Source organism: Falco rusticolus, chromosome 4 (assembly GCF_015220075.1).
Source record: "Falco rusticolus isolate bFalRus1 chromosome 4, bFalRus1.pri, whole genome shotgun sequence".
NCBI lineage: Eukaryota > Metazoa > Chordata > Aves > Falconiformes > Falconidae > Falco > Falco rusticolus.
Genome location: NC_051190.1, coordinates 7,570,257 through 7,591,084, shown reverse-complemented (window position 1 = coordinate 7,591,084; position 20,828 = coordinate 7,570,257). Strand labels below are relative to the sequence as shown.

The 20,828-nt window shown below is 62.2% G+C and overlaps 2 protein-coding genes across 4 annotated transcripts; both read left to right on the top strand.

The window, feature by feature from the left end:
• Positions 1-101: 101 nt before the first annotated feature.
• ACY1 (aminoacylase 1) lies at positions 102-6,291 on the top strand. 3 transcript variants are annotated; one of them, XM_037387105.1, is made up of 15 exons: positions 102-150; positions 1,603-1,735; positions 2,363-2,427; positions 2,984-3,088; positions 3,193-3,287; positions 3,472-3,548; positions 3,801-3,890; positions 4,136-4,192; positions 4,302-4,375; positions 4,458-4,507; positions 4,704-4,848; positions 4,945-4,998; positions 5,091-5,170; positions 5,449-5,509; positions 5,650-6,291. In XM_037387105.1, exons 2-15 carry the CDS (start codon positions 1,627-1,629, stop codon positions 5,812-5,814), a joined length of 1,227 nt encoding a protein of 408 aa, XP_037243002.1. In that variant the 5' UTR covers positions 102-150; positions 1,603-1,626; the 3' UTR covers positions 5,815-6,291. The 3 variants fall into 3 exon arrangements, with proteins under 3 accessions (XP_037243002.1, XP_037243000.1, XP_037243001.1); XM_037387103.1 differs by having other exon boundaries at positions 4,930-4,998; XM_037387104.1 differs by lacking the exon at positions 102-150 and adding an exon at positions 173-277 and having other exon boundaries at positions 4,930-4,998.
• A 1,501-nt stretch (positions 6,292-7,792) lies between these two features.
• On the top strand, positions 7,793-19,781 carry SEMA3G (semaphorin 3G). The gene is made up of 16 exons (XM_037387084.1): positions 7,793-7,886; positions 11,851-12,011; positions 13,056-13,118; positions 14,745-14,864; positions 15,525-15,615; positions 15,725-15,841; positions 16,094-16,236; positions 16,316-16,430; positions 16,538-16,607; positions 16,823-16,967; positions 17,250-17,481; positions 17,601-17,692; positions 17,953-17,994; positions 18,179-18,404; positions 18,713-18,852; positions 18,955-19,781. Exons 1-16 carry the CDS (start codon positions 7,799-7,801, stop codon positions 19,417-19,419), a joined length of 2,310 nt encoding a protein of 769 aa, XP_037242981.1. The 5' UTR covers positions 7,793-7,798; the 3' UTR covers positions 19,420-19,781.
• Positions 19,782-20,828: the final 1,047 nt, after the last annotated feature.

Sequence of the window (20,828 nt, the reverse complement as noted above, 5' to 3'; positions counted from 1 at the left end):
TCCCTGCCCCCTGCCTTCAGCCCACCCCGCGGCCCCGCTCCTCCCCTGCCCGCCCCCCGCCCGCCTCCTGCCCGCTGCCGGCTGCGGGGCGGAGCGGAGCGGGGCCGAGCGGGGCCGGGCCGGGCAGGCGCCGGCGGCAGCAGCGCGGAGGTAGGGCCGGGCCGGGCGGGGGTCCGAGGAGCTGGGGCGGGCCGGCAGCGCCCGGCAGCCCGTGGGGGGCTGCCCTGGTGCCTTCGTCCCCCCGCAAGCCCGCACCCCTCGCGGTATATACCCCGAGGTACCCTGCACCTCCCTCCCCACCCCGTACTGCCTTGCACCCTTAACCACGGTACCCTGCATCCGCGGTACCCCTTGCACCCTGCCCTCCTGCCCCCCCCCCTACCACGGTACTCTTCACCCCTCTGCACCCCTCACCGCGGTACTCTGAAAGCCCCCCGTACCCCCTCGCACCCCTAATCATGGTGTCTTGCACCCCCCTGCACCCCCAACCATGGCATCCAGCACCCCTCTGCCCTCTTGCCTGTGCTTCCCCTGCACCCCAACAACACAGCCGCTGCACCCTAACCCATGCAGCACCCTGCACCCCTAACCACGGTACCCTGCACACCCCTGCACTCCCAAACATGGTGTCCTGCCCCCCCCCCCAATACACCTGCACCCCTACCCATGGTACGCTGCACTCCCCACAACTCTAACCGTGGGACCCTAACTGCAGTACCGCTACACCCCACTGTGCACCCTCCCTTGCACCTCAGCCAGGTACCCCTATACCCCACCTGTGCCCGTTTGCACCCCTAGCCACAGTACCCCTGCACCCCTAACCACGGTCCCCTTGTGCCCCCCTCAGAGTCTCTCTGCACCCCTTGCTCCCATAGCTTGCCCAGTGTTCCCCTTCAACCCCTCCTGCTGTAGCTCCACGTGCTCCTAAGCACCCCACATCCTCCTGCTCCTCCAGCTGCCCAGCACCCCTCAAATACCCAGTAGCCTGTCACCCTTCTGTAGGCCCCCCAGCCCCCCCGTCCTCTGTAAGCACTCAATCCCCCTTCACCATCCCCATTTCCTTGCACCCCCAGTGTCCACCCTTGTACGTCTCCAGTACCCCCTAAGCAAGCCATGCCCCCCTTTCCTTACCTGCACCTCCTCACATCAGCACCCTTCTTTCCCCACCTGCACTCCCCTAGCATGCTGCTGGACCTCTAACCACTGACTAACCCCAGCTACCATGTGCCCCTGCCCTACACACCCTTCTTCCCCCCCATAACCCCCTCCCTTGCCTCGTTGCCCCCCTTTCCTCCCTGCTAGCCCCCTATGCCCCAGCTAGCCCTTCTGTGGGTCACACCCTCACCCCATTGCTTGCCCTGGCACTGCGTCTGGGGTGACAACATGTGCTTTTGGGGGGAGAATGAAAGGATGGCATGGGGGGCACACCCCATCCTGCCCCTGCACCCAGGTGGGGGAATTTCTCTGGTGGTGGCAGCATCCCAGGACTCATAACTGGGAGACCTTTGCCCCATCCTGCTTTGGTTTCTGTGACGACCGAGCTTGCCGATGGACTTTGGAGGGGCCGGTGGGTGATTAACCATCTCACCGCTCTTCCCCCAGGGCTTTGCAGCCCCAGTCCCTGACATGGCACCCGGGAAGCCCGGGAAGAGCACCGGGGCCTCGGAGGACCCCTCGGTTACACTTTTTCGGGAGTACCTGAGGATTGACACCGTCCACCCTAAACCTGACTATGGTGAGGATGGGGGGAAATGGACGGGGAGCCATGCAGGGATCCAGCAATGTGGCTTTGAAGCTCCGGTCTTTGGACCCGGATGCCCAAGTCCTGGGCTGGGGCTGTTTTGATCGAGGTGTTAAGGAGCGAGCACCTTTGTGCCTTATCTCTGCTGGTGCCTTTGTTTGGGGCGAGGACATCCATGGATGTCTTGACTGCACCCAGAGCTGCTGTTTGCTTCCTCCAGCCCTGTGCCTCAGGGTCCTTGTTTCCATGCTGCCCTGGCTCTGGGACAGGTGATTGTGGTAACCCCGTGCAGATCTTCTGTTAAAATTTTCATCCTCCCACTAGAGTACATCAAGATTTTTTTATTGGTAGAAAGCTCCCGAAACTTCTGTGGAGGACTGTCCTCCCTGAACTTGCCTCCTTCAATTCTTATTTTTTCCTGTTCCCCTAGTCCTTGCACCAAAGGGATGGTGACAAGCTGCTCCTGTCCCCACTCCCAGCCACCTCTTGTGCCCAGGACCTCCATCACCTGCCCTCTCTGGTCACCTCTTTCCTTGGCCTGGGAGCCCCGGAGAGCCTTGTGAGTTGTAGTGAGGGGTGGGAGATCCTGACATAACTCTGGGCATCCCTGCTCCTCCCCAGATGCGGCTGTCCAGTTTCTGGAGCGTGTTGGCACCGACTTGGGCTTGGCCTGTCAGAAAGTGGAGGTGAGTGAGGCGAGGAGCAGCCCCCAGTCCGTCCATCCATCCACCCATCCACCCATCTGTGCCAGGTCCTTAGTGACTGGGCTGTTCCCCTGCCTGCCACCCTGGAGCTGGGTAGGAGTGAATCCCCTCTGCCTGTAATCCTTTGCTGACCTGAGCCCTTCCTTAAGCCTGTATTCCGGCTAGTCCCTGCTGACCTTTGCAGCCGCCCGTGCTATGATTAGCTGGGGACCTGGCAGGGTCGTGTTGGCTGGGGACATCCTTCCTGCTGGGCACCAGCTGTCCCAGGGTGTCCCCGGGCACCCGGGGAAGATGCTGGGTTTGTCTCCCCTCCTCCGTCTGAATTGCAGCCAGGTCTCGTGCCTTCGTCCAGGCTCCGTCTAGCTTTGGGGGAGTGCAGGCATGCCTGCTCCTGCTGCCTGCCCTCTCCCAGCAGAGAAAGGGGTGACCTGCTGGGTGGCATCAAGAAACTTTTCCCAGTCTGATGCTTTTTGGCTGCAGCCTGCCAGTCCCAGCCCCTCAGCCTCGACCTTGGTGACATCCTGCCCTTGCCCCACAGGTGTGCCAGGGCCGCGTGGTGCTGATCCTGACGTGGCAAGGCACAAAGCCCCACCTGCGCTCCATCCTCCTCAACTCCCACACCGACGTCGTGCCTGTCTTCGAGGTGCTGGGACAGGGCAAGGGGTGGGCAGGATGGGGTGGGTGGCAGGGGAATGGGAGCTGGTGCCTGCTGTGCCCCTATGCCATCACAGCCACTCTTCCCCACAGGAACACTGGACCTACCCACCCTTTGAGGCTGTTAAGGACTCGCAAGGCAACATCTATGCCCGGGGTGCACAGGACATGAAGTGTGTCTCCATCCAGTGAGTGGAGGGCTTTGCACGGTGGGCACGGTGGTGGGGGTGCCTCTGAATGATGCACGACAGGATGCTGCCATCCCCAGAGTCTCTGGGGCTGAAGGTGCTACCCCTTGACCCTGCCTGGGGTGTCTCAGAGCACACCAGCCCCTCTCCTCCATGATGACCAGGCACCACCTTCTCCCCACAGATACCTTGAGGCCATCCGGAGGCTGAAGGCAGAGGGAAAGTGTTTTGCCCGCACCATCCACCTCACCTTTGTGCCTGGTGAGTCCCCAGGGTGTCACCTCTCAGGGGAACAGGAGGGGCTGGCAGCTGGGTGATGCTCTGAAGTTCCCCACAGCATGGCAGCTGGGCACCCTCCTGCCAGTCTCTCCAGATTTTGAGCCAACCTAGGTCAAGGCTGGAGGGGTTTCCCTGTCCAAAGACATCGGGTGTGCTGGCAGCACCCAGGCTGGCATGAAAGGTGGGCTGGGGGATGCCCCAGTTCCTTCCTCCACACCAGCCTCTCCCCCACAGATGAGGAGGTGGGTGGACACAAAGGCATGGAGATGTTTGTGCAGCGCCCCGAGTTCAGAGCACTCAACGTGGGCTTTGCCCTGGACGAGGGTGAGTGGTAGCAGGGCTGCCATGGGGACGTGTCTCCTCTTGGCATGCACCCTTCTGCCTGTTGGCATCGTCCCCTGGGCACTGGCACCCAGCACAGCTTCCAGAGACCCCCCTGGGGGCTCCTTTTCCCGGGGAGTGACCCACACGGTGCCAGCCTGGAGGGGAAATGCTGCCAGGGCAGAGTAGAAGGGGGCATGCCATGGCACTTCTGTGCCCTGCTGACCCCCTGTCTGTGCCTGCTGCAGGCCTGGCCAGCCCGTCTGACACCTACAGTGTCTTCTATGGCGAGAAGAGCCCATGGTGTAAGTAACCGCACGCGTGGCACCCTGTCCCTGGCTCTGCTGGGCGCTGGGGCACTGATACTGCCCTGGGCTTTCTGCTCAATGCCTCCTTCTTCCCCTGCTGCCACAGGGATAAAAGTGAAGTGCATGGGTAGCCCCGGGCATGGGTCCCGCTTCATCAGCAACACAGCGGCCGAGAAGATGGTAAGAGAAGGTGCAGCCCTCTGCTGCCTGCCCTGGGGCTGCCTGCAGGACTGGTCCTCACCCACTGCCCTTCCTTCCCCAGCACAAAGTCATCAACTCCTTCCTGACCTTCAGGGAGAGCGAGAAGCAGAGGTAGGAGACAGGCAGCGGGAATGGCTGTGGCTTCATTTCAGTCCGTGGAGGGGGTCTTTGGGATCCCGAGCCAGGCTCTGATCCGGCGCTGCCGCTCCGTGCCTCAGTTTCCACATTTGGGGGTACTGGTGGGGTGGGGGAGCACTTCTCCTCCTCCCTGGGTGGTGGAGGTTGACTCTCCCTTGCGTCCCCCGAGGCTCAAGTCCGACTCAAGCCTGACCCTAGGGGATGTCACCTCACTCAACCTGACCATGCTGGAGGGGGGCGTCTCTTTCAACGTGGTGCCCTCTGAGATGGCAGCCAGCTTCGACATCCGCATCCCACCCACCGTGGACCTGAAGGTGGGTGCCATGCTGGCCCCACCTGGGAGGGAGCGCGTTGGGGGTACCCCGCTCACACTTCTCCTCTGATCTCTGCCTCAGGCCTTTGAGGAGCAGGTGGCTGCATGGTGTCGGGGTGCTGGGGACGGTGTCACCTATGAGTTTCACCAGGTGAGGGGTCTCAGCCACCTGGCACATCGTACCTGTCCCTCCCCTGCCACATGCCCACCCCCTGCCCCTCACCTGCCCTCTCCCTCCATCAGAAATGCATGGACCAACACGTCACCTCCACTGAGGAGTCAGACCCGTGGTGGAAAGCTTTCAGCGGGGTCTGCAGGGACATGTGAGTAGTGTCCCCAGGAAGGGCGGGACCATGGTGGGGACATCCTCTGGTGGGAGGCAGGTGGTCCCCGGGGGTCTCTGGGGTCATGGCAGGCGTTGGGAGGGGTTGTCCTGTGCTGTGCCAAGGCATTTCCCTGCGTCCCTCCGAAAGGGATGGGATTGCGTGTCCTGCAGGACTGAGGGACCTTCCTGGTGTGAGCTCTTTGCCTGTGGGGTGGCAGGGGGGCAGGGGAGCCGGCTGCCCCCATGCCCATGCTGATGCAAGGTCTCGCTTGTCAGGAAGCTGCAGCTCAAGCTTGAGATCTTCCCAGCTGCCACCGACAGCCGCTACATCCGAGCGGTGAGTGCCCTGCCAGCCTGCCTGTGGGTCCCCCACCCGGGGTGAGACCTGCAGCCCCAAACAAGAGCCATGCCCAGGAAAAGCGGGGCATGTGGTGCCCATCCCATCCCTGGCCTCACCCTGTACCCCACCATCCCCAGGCAGGACACCCCGCTATTGGCTTCTCACCCATGAACCGCACCCCAGTGCTTCTCCATGACCACAACGAATTCCTCAATGAGCAAGTCTTCCTGCGGGGCATCGACATCTATGCACATCTTCTGGCTGCCCTGGCATCGGTGCCCCCGCTGCCTGCTGAGGGCTGAGCGCCCTGGCGAGGGGCAGGATGGGGCCGAGCCAAGCAGCAGGACACAAGACTTTAAAAAGGGATCAGGGGGTTAGCACAGCAAATGCCTACCAGTGTGCCTGGGACACAGATGGCATCATGCCACGTTGGCAGTGCTCAGGGCTTGCCCGATGGTGATGCCTGTACCCAGTGTCCTGGCTGTGCCCTCGAAATCTGGGTCCCAGCCGCACCCCTGGGGGTTGTGTCCCCCTTGCCCGGGTGCCAGCAGAGCCTTGTGCCTGGGTGCCTCCTGCCTTTCCTGGTGCTGGTGGTGCCTCCCCCTGTCCCTGTGCCACCTCCAGCTGCTCTGGCTGTGGGGTAAGGGGCTGTCTGGTACCCTGCTCTGCCTGCCTGCGCCTCATCCTGCCTCCCTGCCCGTTTGCCAGGGGAGCTGGGGCCGGTGCCACCTGTCCTGCCTGTGCAAGTCAATAAATCTCCTTGGTAAGCATGGCCAGCAGAGGGGTCTGTCTGTCTGTCTGTGGCACTGCCTGTGGGGTCTTGGGGAGCCCGGGCACCACAGATTTCCTCAATGTGGTGGCGTCTACTGGGGTGCTCCCTGCTCCCCTGGGTTTGTTGGGTTGGGGGATGGTGCTGTGGGCCGATCCTGCCCAGGCAGGCTGTGGGACTGCTCCTCAGGAGCCTCTGCTCCAGATCAGCCTCGGGGCTAGAGCAGCTGGCGGTGCTGGGATTCATCCTGCTCCCACCAGGTCCTGCCATAGTGCCGCTCCCCCAGACCCCCAGGCCTGGGCAGGCAGCGTGCGGGTCTGAGCAGGCAGCCGACCTGATCTACCAGAGCTGCCCCGGGCTGCATCTCCTCCTTGCTTTTACCCCACCCCGCATGGCTCCCAGCACCCAGGGGTGCTGGATCTGTCTCAGAGGCACGCTGTTCCCCGGGGAAACCACGGCAAGAGCCAGCTGAGGGCTCACTGAGCCAAACTGGGGTGGTTTTACCCTGGCCGGGGGCGGAAGTTGTAGGGCTGCTCCACTAAAAAAGGTTGGGGGTGAGCCAGGCCCCCCCTATCCTGCTGCCTTCTGTTTTAATTAATAAAGATGCTGCAGCCCTCTGGGGGCTGGGCTTAATGAGGCTGCCCCCGTGCCAGGCTGGGAGAAGGGATGAGGCCGGTGGTGATGGGGTGCTGCAGAAGCCGTCAGCTCCCACATCCTTCTCCTCCACCCAGCACGGGGAAATCCAAGGCTTTTGGACGGGAGGGATGCCTGCCTCCATGCCAAGGCTCCCCAGAAAATTCTGTGTGGAGTCTCTGATGTCTCATATGGCCATGTCCCCTGACCCTGCAGCCCCGGGAGAGGGTGGCCTGGGAGTGGTGTGTTGGGTACCATGGGGTCCTGCTTGCTGGCTAGGGTCCCTGCTCAGGGTGCAGGTGAGCAGGCACCTTTTCGGCAAACAGTGGTGCATCCCCCCTGCCGCCCTGCCCTGTAGGTGCACCAAAGCTGCATGTAGCACCCCGTGCTCCCCTTGATCCTGCTCAGCCCCCTTCTCCAACCGGCCTGGTGTCCCCAGCTTGCCCGGCTGCTGAGATGAGAGCCAGGTGCTTGCTGGTGATCACCCCACGCTGAGCATCCTTCATGGGGGACAGCCCAATGTGCCGTGTCCTACCCCTCCAGGAAGGCAAGGCTGGGGAACCCCAGCTTCCCCCCTTGCTCCCCAGCCTCCAGGGATGAGCCATCCTCAGGGATGAGCCGGAGAGGCCGGCAGGGTTACTTCTTTGCGGGAGGGGGCTGCGGCAAAGCCTAAACCGCTGGTGGCAGGCGACGATTTAGGGGTGTGTGAGCTCTGGGCGCTGCCCCCGGGGGCTGAGGCTGTTGCGCCCCGCACCGCACCCCCCGCGCATCCCCGCCGCCCCGGGGGATGGGGGGGTGGCGGGGGCGGGCCGGGGCGGGCCGGGGGCGGTCGGATGGCGGCCCCATAAAAGCTGGGTGCCACCGGCAGCCCCGGGAGCGGCGGGATGCGGTCGGCGGTGGCGGTGTGCTGGCTGGGGTCTGCGCTGCTGGCGGCGGGGCGCAGCCTGCCCCGGCTCCGCCTGCCCTACCGCGGTGAGCCGGGCCGGGGGCACCTGCTGCGGGGGGGGCTTGGGGGGCCTCGGCTGTGGGCGCTGCGCCCCAAGTGCGGGTTTATGGGGAGGGTTGGGGGGGGCACCTTGCGCTGGGGCTCGGTGTGGTCTGGGGTCTCGGCGGGTGGCTGCTCGGCGCGGTCCCGTCCCGCACGCGGGACGTGGGGGGCCCCGAGGAGGAGGAGGAGGTGGAGGAAGGGGGGAGCCGGGTGCTGGGGCGAGGGGATGCGCCGCCGGGCTCCGCGCCAGCCCCGCCGCTTCCCACGAGGGATGGTCTCCCACGTGGAGTGGGGGGAAACTGAGGCACAGCGCTGGTCTGGCACCGGCACGCCCTGGGGGTCGGGTGGGTGCTGCGGTGCGTGGGTGGGCATCACCCCCCGTGGGTGCTCGGCGCTGGGCCCACGGCTGGGTGGGCTGCCCGGCAGGTCCCAGGGTGCTGCTGAGCACGGGCACCCTCTGAGCCCCGCCGTGTTGGGGTGCTGGGGGGCCCTCGGGGTGCTGCGCTGGGAGCGCTTGGTTTTAATTAAAACTCCTGTGATCCTGCGCTGGCCCGCTGCATCCCCTCCTCTGCCAGCTTAATCCACAGGCTACTGCCAGCCAAACTTGACAGAGGAGTCCGGAGCGCCCTGATTTCCTCCTTCTGGCCTAAAAGCAATGAACCTGCTCTAAAAAAGAGCAAAATAAAATAAATGGTGTAATGCAGATCTTTCCCTTCCCAAAGAGGGGAAAGGACTGGGGCAGCCCAGCCCTCAGGGAGCCCTGGGAGCTGTGGAGCAGGTCCCTGTGCCAGGGGAAAGCTGCTGGCTGCCCTTGTGCTGCCCGGGCTGGGGGTCCCCTGGCCTGGGGGCATGGCTGACTGCATCCCTGGCTCTGTCCTGGGCAGAGTGGACAGCCACAGGGGTTCCCTCTCTGTTGAAAAGGGGAAACTGAGGCATGCGGTGGCCCCACTTTCCTCGGGAGGCAGCAGGCGCCCAGGGTGGCTCATGGCTCTGCCCCGTGGTGGGTTCTGCTGTCCTGGGGCTGTGCTTGGCAGTGGGGCTGGGAGGTTTGGGGTCCCAGCAGAGCTTGGTCACAGGGCTCAGGTTCTGATCCCCTGCAGCACAGCCTGGCTGTGCCATCCCCCAGGTGCGAGGGGCTCCCCGGGGCCACATGAGCTCCTCAGGCTCCCACAGGGTGTGAGCAACCTTTTGAAGCTTTTTTTTTTTTTTTCCCTTCTTAAGCTGATTATTCTGTTCCTCTTCCAAATTGGAAACAGAAACTGAAATTTCCCATGAAACAAATTCTGCCACCGCCTTCTCCCCAGGGGGAAAAAGAAGAAAATTGAAATTTCAATTAAAGCCATTAGAAACCTCTGAAAGAAAACTGGGGTGAACTGAAGCTGCTTGTGCTTAGCTTATTGGTCTGGGCTGTGCATGGCTGGTGGCTCTGGTGATGGGTTGATGTTTGGAAGGGTGATAGGAGAATGTGCTGTGCCATGGGTGCAGGGGTGGCCGTGTCCCCAGCTCTCCTTCTCACTTCAAGCCACTCTTTTCCTTTTGCTTTGGCTTCCAGCAGTGGCTTGTGTTGAGAGGCGAAAGAGCATTTTGCTGCTACGTGGACTGGGAGCATTACAGCACAGCCCGGTGCCCTCCAAGCTCTCCGCTGTCCCACCTGAAGGACCCCTCCATCTGGAGGATGGCTCCTATGAGACCCACACCCTGGAGTAAAGGGGTCCTGGGGATGGATGGGGCATGGCAGGGTGCTGCTCCCTGGGGAGATGAAGCCAGGGAAGGGGAAGGCACCCAGAGCTGGTGTAACCTGAGGTGCAAGAGGAATTTGCCGGAGCTGGGGGAGAAGGGGAAGCTTCACCTGAAACAATAAAAGGAGCCTGACAACTTTGGCAATGTTATTCTGAGCTGGGGAAATATTCCTGGGCAAGAATAGAAGGAGACAACAGCATTTTCCTGGGCTGGGCCTGGCAATATGGGAGGACTGGAGATGCTGGGAGGTCATGGGAAGGAGGGTACCCCCTGGAAAGATGGGGTGGAAGGACCCTCGGTGCCTGGTGCCAGCTCTGCTTGCAGGCACAGGGGTCTTCCCAGTGAGGATGGAGCTGGTGGAACTGTATCCCTCCATGCTGCCTGTATTACCAGTTAGGGTGTTGGAACTGCCCTTGAGCGACTTGGTGGGGAAGGGAGCTGTGTGTGATGGGGTGGATGTGTCTCCCTTGCAGGTCCCAGAAGAGGCATTCCCCACCAGGATGGTGGCATTGTGCCGTTGGCCACCTTCTCATTAGGGGTGACAAATGTACCCCCAGCAAGAGCAGAGCTTGGCACCCCAGTGTCCTGGGCTGCTGGAAGCTGGGCTTGTCCCAGTGCCAGCTTCCCCTCTCACAGGGACATGCGTGGGGGATGCTTAGGCTGGGGGTTTCCCTGGGGTCAGAAGTGGCAGCTGGCAGCCTTCCCCAGTGGAGGGTGTTTGGGGACACTGCTGCGTTCATCAATGGCGCTTTGTCCTCCTCCCCCTCCATCTGGCGGTCGTGGCGCTTGGGGCGCCTGGCCTGGTGTTGGGGCAGCCGCTGGGATGGGGTTTCAGAGGCTGGTGAAGCTGAGCTGCTCCCTCTTGCCCTCTCCCTCGGCAGCAGCTGGGTGGGCCCACCATGCTGGGGATTTCAGCTTGCTGACCCTGAAAGTTATTTCCCGCTCAGAATCCATCACACCACTGCCTCTGCATTGTCATCACCACAAGGGTCCCCTTGGCACCTCACAGGATTCAGGCTTGGACCTGCTTTGGGAACTTTGACCATCAGACCCTGTTGCTTTAGGATGTGACATCCATTCCAGGGACACAGCATCCCCATGATACTGCCTTTCCCCAGGTGCCATCTTCATGCCATGGTGGGGAGGAAGCCTCCCCGACAGTGAGGTCTGGTGGTGGCGGCGGCGGGCTTTGTGTGCCCATTTCCCCATGGCGCTGGCTGGGTGCCTGCTATTGTGTCCCTGACTGGCACCAGGGAGGGGGAAGGACCTGCTTTTTGCCCACCCCGTGTCTGCTCTCACCACCCTCCCAAGCTCTGTGCGAGCCCAGCCTGGGGCTGACAGCATGGCACAGCCTTTGCCAGGCTCTCGTGCACCCCAGCGCGCTGTGGCATGGCCACAGGAGGAGTCTGGAGTGGATAAACCAAACCTTGCTGATGGCAAACTTGCCTGAGACCCTGCTGCCTGCTGGCTCTGCAGCTTTGTCTTTGGCTGGGCAGGAGAGCAGCACCTCAGGCAGGGTGAGGCCTGGATGCCCACACCTCCAGGGTGGGATGAAGATGGATGCTGCTGTTCACAGTGGCTGGGGGCAGCTCTTCTGGTGGCCCAAGGACAGCTCCATGATACTCAGAACAGCAGCTCGGAGGGACCCTCCTGCCTCTGAGCCCATCGCAGTCATCTGGTCACCCCTTGAAACAGCCAGGACCCCTTGGTGCTGCCACCAGCGTAGGGGTCTATGGATCCTTGTGTGAAGGGTGTTTGGGAGCTGGAAGCCTGCATGGCACCTGCAGTTGTGTTGCCCCTCTCTGGTTTTCCTGGTTGTGATGCCCCTTTGCTGCAGCCCCCTCTGACAGCTTGGCCCCCAGGTCGGGGGTGTGTGTGTGCTCCCAGGGGTGTGAGAGGGCATTTAGCTGTGGGGTGTTATCCATTGTTTTTCCCTCCTGTCCTTGTGCTGGGTGACAGCTTGGGGCCCCAGGGCTGTGCCGTCCCAGCAGGGCAGGCTGTGAGCTGGGTGTGCTGGAGGCCCCAGCATGCGTGGCAGATGGAGGGATGTTGTGGGGACCGCCGGGGAGCAGGACATCCCCCAGGCTCAAGGCAAGCACTTGTGGCCGCGGCTGGGAGGGGACATTTGAGGTGAGCAGTGCTTACAGAGCCCTGTGGGTCTTTGAGGCTGGGATGGCTGGTCCTGACCCTTCCTTCCCTCCCTGACAGAGCTTTTGAGCACCAACCGCTCCATCCTCTTCTTTGGCCACCGAGGCTTCCTGGGCTTCCGCTCCCTCTACCTGGATGAGTACCGTGACCGGCTCTTCATCGGGGGGAAGGATGTGCTCTACTCCCTGCTCCTGGACAGGGCCAGTGCAGACCCCAAGGAGGTGAGCTGGGGTGAGCTGAGTCCTGCTCAGCACCCTGGGGTCTCCGACCCCACCCTGGCCCCCTGTGCACCCTATGCCCCTCTGAGTGGACATTGCCCAACCAAACCAGGCAAAGTCACCCTGAAACAGGACCTGCCCTGAGGATGTTCCCATCTCAAGTGCCCCAAAATGCATCTGAAAACTTGTACTGCCTGGCAAGGGTGGGCTGGCTGTGGTGCCTGGAAGCCAGGTAGTTGTGGCTGGCAGCCTAGGAGATCAGCGGTGCAGCCCACTGGTGCTCTCTGGGTTCTGAGCAGGGTCTCAAACCCCATTCTCCTAAAAAGCTGCCATCGGGAGAGCGGGTGCTGCCCATCCTCATCTGGGCATCCCCTTCACAGGCCAAATATACAGCTGAAAGCCTGCAGAGACAAGGAGCTAAAAGCATCCATCATTGCAGCGAGCTGTGCCAGGGCTCAGCTAGCAAAGACATCAGACCTCTCCTGGCTCCTCAGTGGGAGAGGTGATGGACCAGAGCAACAATGCTGGGTAGTGGCTCCCCTCCTCCTTCACCCTCTCCATTTCAACTTCTTGTTTTTTTAAACATGGCTCTGGGCTGTTTCTAGCTGAAGAAAGTGGAGAAGGAAATGGAGTGCCCCTTGGTGTGCTGGGTCACCGCAATGGGGTCAAGGGCTTGTGTACCCAAGCTGCCCTTGGTCCGAGAGCTGCCGAAGGCTGCAGGAGACCTGGGCTCCACCACTCCCTGCTGTGCCCCAGCACCCTTTCCACGGGCCACCCACAAGTCCACCCCCTTCCAGGCCAGCTCTGGCCATCCCCAGTGTGAGCACCCACACCCAGCCCGGCTGCAGGCTGTGACTGCCAGGGTGCTTCTCCCCAGGAGGAAGGGTCCTGCCCTGAGACCCCTGGGCTGGGTGAGCTCTGGGGAGCTGTTCCCTCTCTCTGTCCCTCTCTCCGTCCCTATGCCATTGGCAGCCTGGGGTTGTGTATTTGCAGGGCTGGGTCCTTGCTGTCCCCCCTCCCTGCTCCAACAGGTCCTTTGTGTTTCAGATCTACTGGCCACCCCTCCCTGGGCAGACTGAGGAATGCTTTCGGAAGGGGAAGGACCCAGGGGTAAGTTCCCAATGCGTGCTCTGCCCCGAGCTGGGGGGGTCCCCTTGTGTCCTGGTGCTAGCCGGCTCCCCCCTGCCAGGGCTGTGCTGTGTCGTCCTGCCGGGGATGGACCTGTGGGGCTCACAGGCCAGTTAATGCTGGGGCAGAGCAAGGGACCATCCTGGTGCATGAGGGAAACTGAGGCAGGGAGCTGGTGACCAAGCCTGGCCATTTGGCACGTTTGCTCTGGGCTCTGGAAATGCTGTCTCGGGGGCTCTGCTCAGCCCCACGGCCACAGAGCAGTGGCCAGTGTGCCCCAAACATGGCTACACAAAGTGGGCAGGGGTATCTGGGCTCCAAGACCTGAGCTCAGAGGCACCAAGAGCCCTGTGCTGTGCTCCAGTCCCCAGCAATGTGGTCTGGCCCGTCCTGGCCATCCCTGATGGTGGGAAATCTGTAACTTGCTCAGGTTCAGTGACCTCACTCCCTAAACCTCACCCCTCTTTGCATCCCTCCTGCCCCTATAGGAAAGAGGACTGTGGCGGGGAGAAAGTCCCTGAGGCTCCCCTGGCCCAGACAAATTGCTCCCGGGAGCCCCGTCCCGCTCTGTGTGTTTATTTTACAAGCTCTCACCGACAGATCTAAGCCAGGGCAGGCTCGATTTCTTATTTTTCTTGAACGTATATTTTTTTTCAACTTGCTATTTTAGAGGCTCTTTGCAAAGGGAAAATAAACAGCAGGGAGGCTGGGAACCCCCGGGGCAGCTCCGTTGGTGGTGTTCCCAGCAGACAAGGGGCCTCGCATCCCACCGAAGGGGGACGATGGGGGGACAGGCAGGGCTGGCGCTGGCCAGGGCAAGCTGCTGAGCTAACGGTGGTGGTGCCTGAGCAGGAGAAGGATGGGAGCCCTTTTCCAGCTGGAACTGCCAGGAGAGACCGCGCAAGGTCTGAGGTGGCAGGTCTGTGGCCCCAGGGGCGTCATTGCTACTTGTTCCTGGTAGAAGGGGACAATCCCAGACAGTAGCAATCAGGGCTGTCCTGGAGGCAGCTGAGGATGCCTGTGGGTATCCGTCTGTCTCCCACGTTTCCTTCTTTTGTTTCATCCCCGGCAAGCAGGAACACAATGGGGAAGGACGTCCCTGCCTCTGGTCACGTCCTGGGCGCCGGGAAGAGAAGGATCCTCAGGTGTTCAGGGCTGGGTGTAGGAGCCCATTGTTTTGTGTCCCAATTGTGGACAATGTGTTGTGTCCCAGTCACATTGGGAGCTTGCTGAGCAGGTGACCTTGCTCCCCCGGCTGGCACGGGCTGTGTGATGGGGTGAGTGCACGGGTGCCTGTGGGCAGGAGATGCCCAGGTGATGGCTGGATCACGTGTGGTTTCCCCAGGATGCTCTCTGTGGCAGGACGACCAGTAAAAAGCCCTGTCCTTGTGCAGTCCAGATGAAGCCTATGCAAGCCCTGTTGGTGGGTGCAAGATGCCATCTCGCACCCCTGGCACTGGGGTGAAGGCAGAGAGCCTGGGTGCATCCCAGGGAGCCAGGGCTGGGGCTCACCCATCACTGTAGGGCCCCAGGCAGAGGCGAGGAGTGGGGCTGGGTGAAGCACCACCAAGCCCCCTGTGACCTTCCCCTCCTCCGCTGTTCCCCCAGACTGACTGCGCCAACTACGTCCGTGTGCTGCACCCCTACAACCGGACACACTTGCTGGCCTGTGGGACGGGCGCCTTCCACCCCGTCTGCGCCTTTGTCTACGTGGGGTACCGTGGTGAGGTAGGTCAGCACCACAGTGGCGTGCCCATCCTGAGCGTCCCTGGTGGGACACCCCTGGGAGGTAGATAGCCATCATCTGCTTCCCTTCTGGGGGGCTTCAAGACTGCATGGGGATGCTGAATGTGGTGTTTGCCTCACGCTGAGTACTAGGGGGTATCAGGAACCAGCTCCCTGTTGCCCCTTTGCCCTTGCACTACCCCCTTCCCAGCTCCCCCACCTTTCTGGCCTGGCACTGCCTTTCCAGACATGTCCCCTGGGACTGGTGTCCTGCCAGGGGCTGCAGCATGGGTGGTGTTTCCCCCCCTCCCAGCTCGCTGCTCATAAATCAGGTTGGCTGGGATGGAAAGGCAGAACCCCCTGCTCGCAGCCCGGCACTGTGCTGGCAGCAGGAGCCCTGCCCATACCACAATGCCTCCGGCCAGGCTGACAGACAAATGGTGGGGCTGGCTGGTCCCCCTGGCTGCTTCGCATCCTCATAGGATCCGACTTGCCTCAAAAAGCACGGCTGCCACTTCCAGATGGTCCCTTCGGGAGCGCTGGGGCTGTGGATGCCTGCAGCAAGGTGCCTGCAAGCGGGGCAGGGACCAGCCCCAGCCCCTGCATGCCCAGGCACGGCCCCGCCACAGCTCAGGGCTCACCTGCCTGCTCCCCCTTGCCCAGCACACCTTCAGCCTGGACCCTGCCAGCGTGGAGACCGGCCGGGGAAGGTGCCCGCATGAGCCCAGCCGCACTTTTGCCAGCACTGTTATCGGTAGGTTGTCTTCCTTGGGAACTGAGAACCTTTGGGGTGCAGGGACCAGGGATGGTCCCTGTGCCAGCCGGGACTGGCTCTCAGCCCCGTGGTGGGGTGTTTTTGCCAGGTGGGGAGCTGTACACCGGCCTCACCGCAGATTTCTTGGGCCGTGATCCCGGCATCTTCCGCAGCATGGGGACCCGTTCCGCCTTGCGCACTGAGGTGGACCAGCGCTTACTCAACGGTATGGGCTCCCCTCTGCCTCTCCATCCCCTCCAGCTGGGCTAATGTCAGGGACCGTGAGCCCTGTGGTGGCCAGGGCATCTGCTGGCCATGGGTCAGCATCCCCCATGCCAGGTACAAACAGGGAAGGGCACCGGGGCAGCAAGATCTGGGGGTCCTCCTGGCCAGCATCCAGCCCCAGCATGGTGTGGGGGTCCAGAGGTGGTTTCCATGCCCTCTTGACCCACCTGACATGGCTGGCTCTTCCTTGTAGACCCCAAATTTGTGGCAGCCCACTTGATCCCAGATAACGATGACCGGGACAACGACAAAGCCTATTTCTTCTTCACGGAGAAGGTGGTGGAGGCAGACAGCAAGGAACACACCATCGTCAGCCGGGTGGTGCGGGTCTGCGTGGTAAGATGCTGGTGGGGACCGTGGGGGACAGGGATGTACCAAGTCACAATGGTGCCCCTGATGCTCCCTGTCCCTGCAGAATGATGCTGGTGGCCAGAGGGTGCTGGTCAACAAGTGGAGTACCTTCAACAAAGCCCGGCTGGTGTGCTCTGTCCCCGGCCCCGGTGGCATCGACACCTACTTTGATGAGCTAGGTAAGGGGTGGTGCATGGAACTGGGGAGCGAACCAGGGCTGGTTGCTTAGTCAGCGGCTTCGGGAAGCCCCTGAGATCCAGGAGAAACCCGATGGTTCCATCCCTAGAGGATGTCTTCTTGCTGAGGACGAAGGATGGGAAGAGCCCAGAGATCTATGCCCTCTTCAGCACCATCAGGTGGGTGGCCAGCTTCAGCCTCTGGGGACGTCCAGCTGCAGCTGCGCGTGACCTGCCCCGTCACCATCACCATGTGGCTGACTGGCTGCTCCCCAGCCTCCACCAACTCTACCCTTGTCCGTATGTGTATGGAGATGTTGGTGCTCCCATGTCCCGCACTGATGCCACCAGTGCAGAGCATGGGTCTGCTCACCCCATTCAATGTGCCCTTTCAGCCATGTCTTCCAGGGCTCCGCCATCTGTGTGTACCGCATGGCTGACATCCGGGAGGTCTTCAATGGGCCCTTTGCCCACCGGGAGAGCCCCCACCACCGGTGGGGTGCCTACGAGGGCAGGGTGCCCTACCCGCGGCCTGGTGTGGTGAGTGACTCCCTGGAGCTCTGGATGCCCTCTGCTCCTCCGATTAATCTTTGGGGGTGGTGGTGAGGCCAATCCTCCATCTTCTCACCTGCTGGCATGGGCTCCCTATGGGATCCACCCCAGGACAGCTGGGGACCGAGGTCTGTCAAAGAGGTGGAGAAGATGGATCCCAGATTGGAAGGTGGGGAGGGATCCAAACCAGCTCTGCAGCAGGATGGAGGAAGAAAAGAGGGATGGGTGCTGGGGTGGCTGGGCTGAGCTTGTCCCCTCTCGTTCCCACAGTGTCCCAGCAAGACCACCAACGAGCCCCGGCGGCAGTATGGCACCACCAAGGACTTCCCTGATGAGGTGCTGCACTTTGCCCGTGCTCACCCCCTCATGTTCAAGCCCGTGTACCCCCGGCACCGCCGACCCCTCCTAGTGAAGACCAACCTGCCCTACCGCCTGCGCCAGCTTGTGGTGGACCGAGTGGAGGCTGAGGATGGGCAGCACGACGTCCTCTTCCTTGGGACAGGTGAGCAGCAGGAGGGGCGTGCAGGAAAGAGCCCCGGTGCTGGGGCTACTGGTGGGCACGCAGCTGGGGTGTGCGATATCAGGGTGCTCACACCTCCATCCTCCTCCTCCTCCCCACAGACACTGGCTCAGTGCTGAAGGTGGTGGTCCTGCAGAAGACAAGCTCAGCCATGACTGAGGAAGTCGTCCTGGAAGAGCTGCAGGTTTTTAAGGTGCTGTTCGCTACCCTACTTGCACAGGAGGAGTGCAGTGGGATGAGCTCAGGTTGGGGACACATGGGGATGGAGGATCAGGGCTGTCACCACACTGTTGGGCACTGGGAGGTCTCAGGGCTGTGAGGGGAGAGGTTGGTTGTGTTCACCCTCCCCAAAAACGTTCCTGGTGCCCCTTCAGAGCCCTGATGGCTCTGAATGAGCCAGGCTCTCCATGGAGAGGTTTTTGCCAGCCTCACGTCTGCTCTCCTCCCCTGCAGGTGCCTGTGCCCATCACCCAGATGGAGATCTCCGTCAAGCGCGTGAGTACAGACGTGGCTTGGCCACGGGGCTGGGGACAGGGCAGGTGACCAGGAGGGACTGAGCTGTTGTCACCAGCCTCTCAAAGCCCACATGGTGCTTGCCCTGGGTGAGTCCCAGCTGGGGACCCTGGGCACTGTGCCTGTGGGGGCTGCCAGCATCACCATCTTGGTGCTGTTCCCCCAGCAAATGCTCTACGTGGGCTCCAGCCTGGGGGTGGCCCAGGTACGGCTGCACCAGTGTGAGACCTATGGTACAGCTTGTGCTGAGTGCTGCCTGGCCAGGGATCCCTACTGCACCTGGGACGGCACCGCCTGCACCCGCTACCAGCCCTCGGGCAAGCGCCGCTACCGCCGCCAGGATGTCCGCCACAGTAACCCTGTGCACCAGTGCCTGGACCAGAACCTGACCGGTGAGAGACTAGGGGGGCACAACAGGGCTGAGGGGCTTGTCCAGGTGCCCCAAGATGTCCTGGCATCCGCAGCCCTCAGCATACAGAGGGGCTTGCGACCACCCCAGGTGGGCTGGGGCACCCTCGTCTCCCCATCCTGTAGACCAAGGGGTGCCCTGAGAGAAGGTGGGTGCTCCACCTGGGTCTGTCCCCAGGGAGGGGGGGGAGAAAGGGACTGAAGACACTCAGTGGCCCAGGGGAGCTGACACCCACGCACGTGGGAGCCTGGCTCTGCCCCTCCTGTGAGCCCATGTCTGTCTTCACCTCAGTGGACGATTTTGAAAGCGTTGAGGAGAAGGTGCTTTATGGCGCGGAGGACAACAGCACCTTCCTGGAGTGCGTGCCCAGGTCCCCGCAGGCCACTGTGCAGTGGTTTGTCCAGAGGCCCCCTGACGAGCAGCGGGATGAGGTGAGGTTTCCCCTGCACCTGCCTTGCTTCCCTTGTGAGGACACGGGAGGGATATGGGGCCAGACCTGGACCACCCCCCCCCAACCTCGTGGTGGCCAACAGGTGAAGATGGACGAGCGGATCCTGCAGACGGAGCAAGGGCTGCTCTTCCGCAAGCTGCACCGGCACGATGCCGGTGTCTACTACTGCAAAACATTGGAGCATGGCTTCACCCAGACGGTGGCCAAGACAGCCTTGGAGGTGATTGCCAGCAAGCAGCTGGCACACACCTTCCGCCGGGAGTGGGGGGATGACCCCCCGCGCCTGCCTTGCCCCGAGCCCCAGCTGGCACCACAGGCTCCCAAAACCTGGTTCAAGGACATCATGCACCTCATCAGCTCCCAAAACCTGCGGCGGGTGGAGGAGTACTGCACTCGCCTCTGGTGTGGCAGCCGCCCTCACCACCGCAAGAGCAAGCTGGCCCAGTCCAAGCATGCCCTGGCTGGTGTGGACATGGGCAAGAAGGGACAGACAGCCAAACCCCACGGCGAGAGGAACCGTGTGCCCCGGCAAGCAGTGTCCACCTAGAGAGGGCTGTGTAATGGACGTGGGGTGGCTGTGGGTGAGGACCAGCTCCCCGTGCTGCTGGCAGCCCTGGGGACCTCCTGCTGTGGCGGGTGGCTTGCAGCCCAGTCCCCCCAGCTGTGGTGGATGGGATGCCAGGGCCAGCTCCTGGGCGGGTCCCTGTCACCTTCAGTGGCCGCAGGGCCACCTCCAAAATGGGCAGTGTGGTGGGATGCCTTGGCCCCCCCTTGCTCTTGCTGGGTGCTGTGCCAGGTGGGGGGCCATGGTCCCTGGGGCAGGCTGGGGCTTGGCACGTGCAGTGCCACTGCTGTACCATCACCCCAGGGAGCTTGCTGGCTGGCTTTCTCCGCAAATAAAGGGGCCGAGCGCGGCACCGTGGGGAGTGGCTGATGGCTCCAGGCTTTCCATACCAACACGGGGCCTAGGAAAGATGATGCCCGCTCTCACAGCGGGGGAAAAACAGCATCACCCCTAAAAGCCTCTGTGCCCAGGATGAGCCCTGTGCCTGGGGAGCCACAGCCATGCCATACCACCCAGGGCATACCCTGGGGGACGGGGCTCCTTCCAACCTTCCCTGCGGCATAGGGCACACTCAGCAGTGCCAGCCTGTGTCTGGGTGCAGTTCCTCCCCCCCCCCCTCCGACCCCCACCCCCAGGCAGACTGTTTTAGGGTTGGGCAGGGGCAGGGAGAAAAGCAAATGGCTGCCAGCACTTTAGACCCATTCCTGGGTAAACAAGGGAGAGGCACTGATACCACTGCCGTCACTGTGCCTGGGTGGCAGAGGGGATGGGGACATGCAGAAGAAGGGTGGCCCCAGCACAGTCTTGGGGGGCTGCGCTGGTTTCTGGTGGTTGGTGGCCCTGCAGGACTGTGGGGGACAAGGATGGTTTTGGTGGGCTTGATGGTGGCTGGTGGAGGTAAACCAGTACCCAGGGACTCCCCCAAATGCAGCGGCTGACAGGGTAGGTGCATGGAGAGCACCCACAGGCTGCCGGCACTGTCCCAGGCTGCCAGCAAGGTGCTCCTTTGCTTTCCTTGCCCAACATGAGCTCACTCGCCTCGCCTGGTCAGCCCGGGGTGATAAAGATCTCCCCCTTCCTGAGGCAGGGCTGCCCCACACAATGGTGTGAACCACAGCCCTGCTGGGACAGGCATTGTTCAGAGGCGGAGGGACGGAAAAGAAAAATAATAATAATAATAATTAACTCCCCTAAATAGCTCATGCAAAGCCAGGTCATGGTATCATCGCTCCTCCCTCTGTGTGTGCGCATGTGTGTGTTTGTGCTGCAGCTGCAGAGCACCACAGCTCACTGTGGTGCCTTTGATGGGAGCAAAGTCCCCTGGCAGCACTGCTCTGTCCCACGGCGTGCCCATGGAGATGAGCTGTGAGTCCTGACCCTCTTCTCCAGCT